This window comes from Callithrix jacchus, chromosome 7 (assembly GCF_049354715.1).
Source record: "Callithrix jacchus isolate 240 chromosome 7, calJac240_pri, whole genome shotgun sequence".
In the NCBI taxonomy this organism is placed as follows: Eukaryota; Metazoa; Chordata; class Mammalia; order Primates; family Cebidae; genus Callithrix; species Callithrix jacchus.
Genome location: NC_133508.1, coordinates 82,227,775 through 82,239,028, shown reverse-complemented (window position 1 = coordinate 82,239,028; position 11,254 = coordinate 82,227,775). Strand labels below are relative to the sequence as shown.

At 47.9% G+C, this 11,254-nt stretch overlaps 1 protein-coding gene and 1 pseudogene across 2 annotated transcripts; both read right to left on the bottom strand.

Annotated features, from left to right (window-relative positions):
- Positions 1–36: 36 nt before the first annotated feature.
- Positions 37–11,223, bottom strand: MMACHC (metabolism of cobalamin associated C). 2 transcript variants are annotated; one of them, XM_035251277.3, is made up of 5 exons: positions 11,129–11,223; positions 4,380–4,514; positions 3,191–3,385; positions 2,406–2,558; positions 37–1,973 (listed from the first exon to the last, which is right to left on the bottom strand). In XM_035251277.3, exons 3-5 carry the CDS (start codon positions 3,293–3,295, stop codon positions 1,554–1,556), a joined length of 678 nt encoding a protein of 225 aa, XP_035107168.2. In that variant the 5' UTR covers positions 3,296–3,385; positions 4,380–4,514; positions 11,129–11,223; the 3' UTR covers positions 37–1,553. The 2 variants fall into 2 exon arrangements, with proteins under 2 accessions (XP_035107168.2, XP_002750804.2); XM_002750758.6 differs by lacking the exon at positions 4,380–4,514.
- LOC118143555 (U2 spliceosomal RNA) lies at positions 908–1,026 on the bottom strand (annotated as a pseudogene).
- Positions 11,224–11,254: the final 31 nt, after the last annotated feature.

Genomic DNA, 11,254 nt, shown 5'->3' with positions numbered 1-11,254 from the left:
GCTACAGGCTAGGTTGCCAGTTAAGTCTCAATGTGATTACTTGGTCACCTGTTTTTACTTGAACACACTATTCAAAGGGCTGCATGGGAACCAGAATCTTGACCTCTTCTGATAAATGCCTGGTACCTGCTTTGTATAAAATGGAGGCTGGGCACAGTGGTTCATTCTTGTAATTCCAACACTTTGGGAGGCTGAGGTGGGCAGATCACGAGGTCAAGAGATTGAGATCATCCTGGCCAACATAGTTGAAAACCTCTCTACTAAAAATACAAAAAAATGCGGTGGGCATTGTGGTGTGTGCCTATAGTCCCAACTACTCAGGAGGCTGAGGCAGGAAGATCACTTGAACTCGGGAGGTGGAGGTTGCAGTGAGCTGAGATCTTGCCACTGTATTCCAGCCTGGTGACAGAGCCAGACTCCGTCTCAAAAAAGAGTTGGAGGTTTCTGTTCCTATTGAACTGATGGAGGAAAGAGGAAGACAGAAAGGGCTTGTGGTCTTGGGTAGGGCTTTCGGTAATACTTGTATATAGTACTAGGCAATTCTTAGCCTTTCCTGGGTTCTAGCCATGATTAGAGATAGTCTTTTTCAGTGTCACTGTTTCCCAGACTGGTTCTGAACTCCTGGCCTCAAATGATCTTCTATCTCAGCCTCCCAAAGTGGTGGGATTACAGGTGAAAGCCACAGTGCCTGGCCAAAGAAAGTCAGTTTTGATCCTCATTCATAATGTCATTTTCCTCAGAGGTTGTCAGCTGGGAAAAGTTATTCTCTTGGGCCCTTGAGGCCAGGGTAGATTCAGAACTGAGGAGACTTCTGTGTATCATATGGTGCTATTCCAGCCACTTGTCTTCATCAGCTACTCCAATCTGTCCCCTCCTCTAGAACCCAGACTACACTATGAGCAGCAGTACAGAATTCCCAGGCCTTTGGTAATAGCTGACATACCAGATACTTTTTTTTTTTTATATAAATCAAACTGATAAGAACAGATACTACACTTAATCTTAGCCAAAAGGCTGAGAAGCGATCTCAGGTGCTTTTCCAAAGTGCTTTACGTGTTTATTTAGTCTCCATATGAAATAGGCACTGTTTTTTTTCTTTTTGGAGAGAGTCTCACACTTTCACCCAGGCTTGAGTGCAGTGGTGCAATGTCGGCTCACTGCAACCTCTGCTTCCCAGGTGCAAGCAATTCTCTTGCCTCAGCTGACCGAGAAGCTGGTTCTACAGGCTTGCACCACCATGCCTGGCTAACTTTTTATAGTTTTAGTAGAGGCAGGGTTTCATCATGTTGGCCAGGCTAGTGTCAAATTCCTGACCTGTGATCCACCCACCTCAGCCTCCCAAAGTGCTGGGATTATAGGCGTGAGCCAAAGGCAGATGGGAATTCTGGATCTTCCCTGGCCTTAATCTTGGCCAAACTTAATTTCGTTGAGCTTGTTATCTTCATGGAACATACATGGAAAGTAGTAATCTTATACTCAAAACCTTTGCTTTGCCAAAGCCAATTAAGTCCTAGCAGGTACCACCGTAAATCAGTCCACATGGGAGAAGGCTGTCAAGGACCAGGGGATGCAGGTGGTGAGACCCTAGGGCTAAGCCAGCTCCGGGCTCTGCTGGGATTCCCAGGCGTCTTGTGGGTATGGATGGTAAAGGGAAAGTCCGGGGGTGGAGAACTAGGCTCCTCCAAGGGCTGAGCCAAGCCCAGTAGGGCCAATCGTTGGGCAGGCGGAGTGGAGAAGTAAGCCTTCTGCTCTTCTGAGTAGCGCTCCTGGGGTGTCACAGCATCCCGGTAAGTCCAGTCACGCCAGTGGAAATTGAAGCCTTCGAGTAGGGCGATACGGTCAGCTCTTGTAGGTACACAGTCATGAGGTTTTCTGAGTGGCAGATCTGGTACCTCTATCCCTGGCAGCAGCACAACCCCTCGGATGGCAAACCAGCCTCCAAATCGGGGGTGTATGCACACACCTGATATGTGCTGGGGAGAGGGTGAAGAAAATCAAGGTCATGGAAGTCCTCAAGTCCAACTGCTATCACTGCAAGCTAGGCCTGTTCGCTTATTTCCCCACTCTGTACACTGACTCTATGTAAACCTCTCTCTCTCTTGGCAAACCCTTTCATAAACTACGCTGGGCACAAGGAAGGGCTAGGCTTCCCAGTCTCACTAGTCTGAACACTGCTATTCTCCCTCTATCCTAAGACAGTTCTGCAGACCAGGTTTTCTCACCTCACAAGTCCCCAGTTAGACAACAGAAAGCATGTGACAGGACTGCCCCCTGGACAGGACACAGCTTATTTGTTCTGAGTTGTATCAAACAAATCCATCCAGGGAAGGCTGAGGAATGTGGGACCTGGTAGGGATAGGCCTTTACCAGTCTCAGCCTCTATTAATTTACATTTTCCCTCTTACCTGGTTTCCCCACGGGTCAGCCTCCACATCTTTTCGTTGGTAGTAGTAAGCAGCTCCTGCTACATGGGCTGCTGTCTGAGCCAGGATCTTGGGGCGTCGGTTGGGGTGTACCTCATAGTCAGCAATGACTTCTATCTGTAGCTCTGGGAGGCTCTGGAATAGTAGACAAGTTAGAGGCTACTGTTAGCATGAGACAAGTTATGACCTTATCCTATGGAGCCTTTGTGTGTCAATATGGTACTGTTTTCAAATGAGAAAACAAGACCTTAACCTGGGAGGCTCCAATGTGGACATAGTTATAGTTATTTCCAGAATGGCCTGTGTTTGAAGGGATATAACAAGTACCCGTGTGGCAGAAGACATGGCCCAGCTTTGGGGAGATCCAACATGTGTGTACATAGTTATATGTATGTGAGTGTGTGCTGGGAGAATATTGTTCGGTCCTCAAAAGGACAGGATGAAGCTTGCAGGTCTAGCTTGCAGGAATGTTGGACTCCTGTTCCACTTGGAGGCCAAGGAAAGCCTGGTCTGAGGTTCATAATAGTTGCCCATCAGTGCAGGGTGAGTGAGACTGATTGCACACTGGGGGGCTGCTGGTGGACGGTGGTGGAACCTGGGTGTGTGAGAAAGCAGAATGGGAAATATCACAGAATGCCACGCCTGGCTTTAGGGTATCATTTCACCTTTGACTGGCTTCCAGCCCTAGGCTAGATCCTGCATTGGGCCTGGAGGAACTGGAGGCAGCTGTAGGTTTGGGAGCTGGGGGAAAACTGAGCCTTCCTCACCTCTCTAACGCGGCTCAGATGGTAGGCCACACACTGGTCCACCGGGTCGGTCAGCATTTGGAGGTGGCAGCTCTGCAAGAAGGGCTTGAGGGCCTGGTCAAACATGGCAGGCGTGCTGAGTACCAAGAAGGCCAGGGTAGGTCCTGACAGGGGTAGGTGGAAGGCTGGAGGCAAGAGTTCATTGTACCATGCCACCTGAAACAGAAAATTCAGTCCAGGCTGAAGAGGGCCAGTCTGGGCCTTACCCCGCCCAAACATTCAGGCCTCATACTTTTGCCCCAGTGTCTATCTTATTCATTCAATGAATTTTCACTGATGCTATGTGATATATTTTTATAAGCAACTCCATCTGAATTTGACAGGGAATTGATTATTTTTTGAGACAGAGCCTTGCTCTGTCACCCAGGCTGGAGTGCAATGGCATGATCTTGGCTCACTGCAACTTCTGCCTCTCAGGTTCAAGTGATTCTCCTGCCTCAGCCTCCCAAGGAGCTGGGATTACAGATGTGTACCACCATGCCTGGCTAGTTTTTGTATTTTTAGTAGAGATGGGGTTTTGCCATGTTGGCCAGGCTGGTCTCTAACTCCTGGCCTTAGCTAAGATCCACCAGTTTCAGCCTCCCAAAATGCTGAGATTATAGGTGTAAGCCACCATGCCTGGCCCAGGGAATTAATTATTGATTGATGGACTGACTGACAACAAAGAATTCAGGCCTCATCCAACTACAAATGAACCAATGAAAATGAAAAACTCCGCCAGGGATGGTGGCTCACATCTGTAATCCCAGCACTTTGGGAGGCTGTGGCGGGCAGATCACCTGAGATCTGGAGTTTGAGACCAGCCTGGCCAACATGGTGAAACCCCGCCTCTACTAAAAGTACAAAAATTAGCCGGGTATGGTGGCATGCACCTGTAATCCCAGCTACTCAGGAGGCTGAGGCAGGAGAATTGCTTGAACCTGAGAGGCAGAGGTTCCATTGAGACAAGATCATGCCACTGCTCTGCAGCTGGAGTGACAGAGTGAGACCCTGCCTCAAAAGAATAATAAAATGAGGCCGGGTGTGGTGGCTCACACCTGTAATCCCAGCACTTTGGGAGGCCAAGGTGGGCTGATCATGAGGACAGGAGTTTGAGACCAGCCTGGCCAACATAGTGAAACCCTGTCACTACTAAAAATACAAAAAATACCTAGTCTGGAATGGTATAGTCCCAGCTATTCAGGGTGCTGAGGTAGAACTGTTTCAACCCAGGGGGTGGTGGAGGTTGTGGTGAGCCAAGATTGTGCCACTGCATTCCAGCTTGGGTAACAGGGTAAGACTCCATCTTAAAAAAAAAAAAAAAAGAAAAAAGAAAATGAAGAACTCAGGAACGAGGTCCAACAGAGCAGAGTTCCTAAATCCACAATTGACTGAGGTGCATGAAGGCATAGGAACAGTCAAAGTGGCTAGCAACGCACTCGCCCTCCAAGTCCAACACCTTGAAGGCATTCTAAGACAAAAGCAAGACTGGAGATTTCTCGAAGCAGAATCAACATGATGCCTTAACAGTTGTTCAGAAGAATATTGTTAATCTGGAGAAGCATGTTGCTGCGGCCAAGCCTGAGAGGGAGAAAGCCACCTGAACCCTCAATGCCTTTTATGTCACAGCCTAACTCATCTTCAAATGACACAAAACAATGTGGTTTCACCAGTCCCTTCCCAACCAGCACTTTACCCTTTCGATATGTTGCCAGGGGAAACTCAGTGGCAGCAATTTATGTCTCCATTGAAGATCAAGGGATTATAGCAGATTACATGATGGGGCTGGGTGCAGTGGCTTACACCTGTAATCCTAGCACTTTGGGACGCTGAGGTGGGTGGATCATGAGGTCAGGATTTCCAGACCAGCCTGGCCAGCATGGTGAAACCCTGTCTCTACTAAAAAAAAAAAAAAGCCAGGCATGGTGGTGTGCCCCTGTAATCCCAGCTACTGGGGAGGCTTAGGCAGGAGACTTGCTTGAATCTGGGAGGTGGAAGTTGCAGTGAGCTGCGATCTCGCCACTGCACTCCAGCCCCAGCCTGGCCGACGAGGGAGACTGTGTCAAAAAAACAAAACCTTGAACTATGTCCAAAGCATCTTCATAGACAGATCAAAGACACAATCATAGTTCCAGGCTATATAACCCTAACTCTAGAGAGAATTTGGAGAGAACAGGCAGTTTCTTAAGATACTGTTTTTAGGCTGGGCATGGTGGCTCATGCTTGCAATCCCAGCACTTTGGGAGGCTGAATAGAAATAGGAGAATTGCTTGAGGTCAAGAGTTTGAGACCAGGCTGGGCAACAGAGCGAGAACCTGTCTTTTAAAAACAAAACAAAACCTGGCTGGGCGTGGTGGCTCACACCTGTAATCCCAGCACTCTGGGAAGCTGAGGTGAGCGCATCACCTGAGGTCAGGAGTTTGAGACCAGCCATGGTCAACATGGTGAAACGCTGTCTCTACTAAAAATGCAAAAAATTATTCAGGCATGGTGGTGGGTGCCTATAATACTAGCTACTCAGGAGGCTGAGGCAACAGAATCGCTCGAGCCTGAGAGGCGGAGGTTGCAGTGAGCTGAGATCACGCCATTGCATTCCAGCCTGGGCAACAGTGAAGCTCTGTCTCAAAAAAAAAAACAAAAAAACAAAACAAACCCAAAACCTTTTTTAAAAAAATGTATATAGTCTCCCTGTCGCCCAGGGGCTAGAGTGCAGTGGCATGATCTTGGCTCACTGCAACCTCTGCCTCCTGGGTTCAAACAATTCTTGGGCCTCAGCCTCCCAAGTAGCTGGGATTGTGGGCATATGCTACCAGGCCTGGCTAATTTTTTGTATTTTTAGTAGAGATGAGGTTTCACCATGTTGGCCAGGGTGGTCTTAAACTGCTGGCCTCAAGTGATCTGCCCACCTTGGCCTCCCAAAGTGCTAAAATTACAGGCGTGAGCTTCTGTGCCAGGCCAAAAAACCCCATTTTTATCAGTTAATGATAAATTGACACTATGAAAGAGGCTAGAAATGTACTTAACCTCTGACTTGAGCCCATCAGAGGTTTTCTTACTTTTTTTTTGAGACAGTCTTGTTTCGTTGCCTAGGCTAGAGTGCAGTGATGTGATCACAGCTCACTGCAGCTTCAACCTCCCGCACTCAAGCAATCATCCCACCTCAGCCTCCTGAGTGGCTGGGACCACAGGTGTGAGCCACTACACTTGGATAGCTGATTAAAACAAAAAAATAGGCCGGGTGTGGTGGCTCATGCCTATAATCCCAGCACTTTGGGAGGCCAAGGCAGGTAGATCACAAGGTCAAGAGATCAAGACCATCCTGGTCAACAAGATGAAACCCCGTCTCTACTAAAAATACAAAAATTAGCTGGGCATGGTGGTGCGTGCCTGTAGTCCCAGCTACTCGGGAGGCTAAGGCAGGAGAATTGCTTGAACCCAGAAGGTGGAGGTTGCAGTGAGCCGAGATCATGCCATTGCACTCCAGTCTGGGTAACAACAGTGAAACACTGTCTCAAAAAAATAATAATAGGGCCGGGCGCGGTGGCTCAAGCCTGTAATCCCAGCGCTTTGGGAGGCTGAGGCGGGTGGATCACGAGGTCCAGAGATCGAGACCATCCTGGTCGTCATGGTGAAACCCCGTCTCTACTAAAAATACAAAAAATTAGCTGGGCATGGTGGCGCGTGCCTGTAATCCCAGCTACTCAGGAGGCTGAAGCAGAAGAACTGGCTGAACCCAGGAGGTGGAGGTTGCGGTGAGCCGAGATCGCACCATTGTACTCCAGCCTGGGTAACAAGAGCGAAACTTCGTCTCAAAAAAAAAAAATAATTTTTTGTAGAGACAGGGTCTCCCTGTGTTGCTCAGGATGGGGTTTTCCTACTTTTGACAGACTTTCTTGTTACCACGCTCAACACCATATTAGTCTACAAAATCCCTGTTAGCAATTTTGCGGGTTGTTTTTTTTTCCGAGATGGAATTTTGCTTTTGTTCACCAGGCTGGAGTTCAGTGGCGCAATCTTGGCTCACTGCACCCTCCGCCTCCTGGGTTCAAGGGATTCTCCCGTCTCACCCTGCCAAGTAGCTGGGATGATAGGTGCCTGCCAGCATGCTTGGTGCATTTTTTGTATTTTTAGTAGAGAGGGTTTTCATCATGTTGGCTAGGGTGGTCTTGAACTCCTGATCTCAGGTTATCCGCTGGTCTCCGCCTCCCAAAGTGCTGGGATTACAGATGGGAGCCACTGTTCCTGGCCAGCAAACTTGTTTTTGAGGTTGACCAATCAGCAAAGCGAAGGTGTGATTAATGCAAACTTTGTTTTTAGTTTTAGGATACATAGTATTTACTTTGATCCACTTGGCCTGTACATCCAAGAAATTGGATTCCACTGAAACACACTATCTGTACCCACATTCACACACTAAACATGGAGAAGAGATGTCACAAGAAGCCTGAACCAAAGACCTGTAACATAACCTGCAATGAACTTGCTAAATCACGTAGTTGTGGAGGTTGCGGCTGTTCACACAAAGTGCTATGGATATACCTGCATCACTTACTGGGGATTTCTGACTTATAGTGCAGAACACTTGACACAGATCTACACAGGATACCTGGGGGTTGTGCATTAATGGGACAGAGTGGGATAACCATTACTTACTTGATTGTAACTGGTATTAACTGCTGTAACAGATAAGTGAAATCTGTGTCAGTGCTTAAATGTGACTGTTGTGGTTAGGTCTGTTCCCCTTCATGTCTACTACAGGTTCACGTATTATATGACAGGGAACTTCTGCCTCAGCCTCCTGAGTAGCTCAGATTACAGGTGCACGCCACCACACCCAGCTAATTTTGTATTTTTCATAGAGATGGGGTTTCACCACGTTGGCCAGGCTGGTCTGGAACTCCTGACCTCCAGTAATCCCCCGCCTTGGCCTCCTAAAGTGCTGGGATTATAGGCATGAGCCACTGCACCTGGCTACAGAGAGTTTTAATAGAGAGGCAGAACCACTAAGAACAATAGAAATGACTCTACTATGGCTAGTGCGATGACAGGGCCAGATGAGGGTCCTCTGAAATTAGAAAAGGCTTTCTTGGATGCTAAGTCTTAAAGGCTGGAAAGTCAACTGTCAGGTTGATGTGGGGAAGAGAATCTGGTGTGCATTTATTTATTATTTATATTTCTCCAAAAAAGACATAAACTTACTGGTATGTATTTTAAAAAGCAGTCACAGACTGAGCACGGTGACTCGTGTGTAATCCCAGTGCTTTGGGTGGCCAAAACAGGAGGATCACTTGAGGCCAGGAGTTCAAGACCAGGTAGGGCAACAAAGTGAGGCCCTGCGTGTTGGTGCATGCCTGGAGTCAGCTACTTGGGAGACTGAGTGGGAGGATCTCTTGAGTCCAGGAGTTTGAGGTGGCAGTGAGGTATGATTGCATCACTGCACTCCAGCCTGGGGAACAGAGTGAGACTTTGTCTCTAAATAAATAAATAAAATAAACAGAGGTCACAGCATAAGCAAACACACTGGCAGAAAATTCCAGAGCATATTTGAAAATTGTCTAGTTTGGTGGAAATGAAGGGTCTTTAGAGGGGATCAGAGGGAGAGAAGGCTGGAGAGATCAATAGAAGCAAGATTGTGATTGGCTTTGAATACCAATTTAAAGAATATGGATTTAGGGCAGGCGCAGTGGCTCATGCCTATAATCCCAGCACTTTGGAAGGCCGAGGCAGATGGATCACAAGGTCAAGAGATTGAGACCATCCTGGTCAACAAGATGAAACCCCGTCTCTACTAAAAATACAAAAATTAGCTGGGCATGGTGGTGCGCGCCTGTAGTCCCAGCTACTCAGGAGGCTGAGGCAGGAGAATTGCTTGAACCCAGAAGGCAGAGGTTGCGGTGAGCCGAGAAAGTGCCATTGCACTCCAGTCTGGGTAACAACAGCGAAATGCCAGCTCAAAAAAAAAAAAAAAGAGCCACTGAAGATTTAAGGAGTAAATTAGCATGATCAGTTTTAGATTAATCTGGCTGCAGTGTGGAGGATGGACTGGAGGCAAAATGACAGCAAGGAGGTTATTAGAGTAATCCAAGTGAGAAATGGTGTCCTGGGCCACAGTATAGATGGGTGGAATAGAAGGGAATGGATTTGGGAGATTCACTAGACAGTCTTTTTTTTTTTTTTTTTGAGACAGAGTCTCGCTCTGTTGCTCAGGCTGGAGTGTAGTGGCGCAATCTCAGCTCACTGCATCCTCCACCTCCTGGGTTCAAGCAATTCTGCCTCAGCTTCCCCAGTAGCTGGGACTACAGATGCATGCCACCACACCCAGCTAATTTTTGTATTTTTAGTAGAGACAGGGTTTCACCATGTCCCTTAACCTTGTGATCCACCAGCCTCAGCCACCCAAAGTGCTGAGATTACAGGCGTGAGCCACTGTGCCTGGCTTCAGTAGACAGTCATATAGGTAGGTCTTGGTGGCTGACTGGATGTGGGAGTAGGGAGGTGAGAGGTAGGAGCCTAGGATGACTGGCAGGGCTGCAGTTGGCTTTGTTCAGTACAAAAGCTCCTAATACTCAGGTCTACTCAACTTGCCAGATAGACTTTCTCACTCTCCCACACATCTGCCATCCACTGCAACTGTGTCTCAAAGAGTTAAAGGTTGATCTGCAACAAATAGCTTTTCTTTTCTCAAAAACCCAGTGTCATAATATTGGCTTTTAACACATCAGGCATCAAACCCTTTTACTTGGTAACACCACCCCTGTCTCCACACCTTTACTCAAGCTTTTTCTGGTATTTGGAATGTACATAACGATCCTTCCTTCCATTCTTTCTTTTCATATATAGCTGAATTCCATTTTGTTTTGGCAAGACCGCTCTCAAACTAGATCCGGCCTTCTTCTCCCTCTATAACCTCCTTCAGCACTGCTGTGAGCCACTCAGTGGAAGGAATGGGAAGTGGGCTGTCTCTTAAGCATCAGGCAGAGGGCTCAAACTGAGTTAATTTAGCTTTGTAACTTAAGTACACTGCTCAGGGCACAGGGCACTGATGTCGGGAAATGTACCTGTGTAAATGGGGGTGGGGGTGCAGTGCCGAGACTGCTGTGCTAGGCGAATGCACAAAGTTTCATTACTCAGCCCAGCACTGATGACTGGCAATGTCATGAATTACCCTTCTGTTGGTAGAGGGAACAAACCAGAGAATTGTTTGCTTGTTCATCACCAGGAATGGCCTTCCCTCAGCTGACCTAAATCATAGCTATGCAAACCTTCTAGGCTTTGCCCTCTCCTAAATCCTTTAGGAAGTTCCAAGGTGACTCTGCCTCACAGGTCCCTTTCTTTTTGTAATTTATGTAGGTGACAATCTGAGCCACACACGTTACAGGTCATATGGTGTCTCCCGTTAACCAATCCAGCATTATATGGAGGTAAAATGACAAACATGCAACAACTACTTTTGTTTTTGAGACAGTTTCACTCTTTTTGCCCAGGCTGCAGTGCCACGGCGAGATCTCGGCTCACTGCAACCTCCGCCTCCTGGGTTCAAGCGATCTCCTGCCGTAGCCTCCGGAGTAGCTGGGATTACAGGCATGCGTCACCACGGCCGGCTAATTTTGCATTTTTTTAGTAGAGACAGGGTTCTACCATGGTGGCCAGGCTGGTCTCGAACTCCTGACCTCAGGTGATCCGCCCACCTCGGCCTTCTATAGTACTGGAATTACAGGCGTGAGCCACCATGCCCGGCCGCGACCATTACCTTTTTAACCCAAGCCCCCAGCGAAACCCTTTCTCTATCGTCAAATGGACACCGGGCCACAGGAACCCAGGAGGATCAGAGGCTCCCGAGGCCTAAGGTCAGTTGCAAGGAAGCCAATTATGTCGCCCTAGACCAGCAGGACCCTAGAACAGCAGGAGGGATAAACTAACCTGGAAGGGGTAAACCTCGAAGCCAAAAGGACACAGCGTGTCCTCGATCTTCTGCTTCAGCTCCGCTACTTTCGGCTCCATAGCGCACGTTACACGCTGAGGTTGCTGGGGAATGAAGTCTCAAGG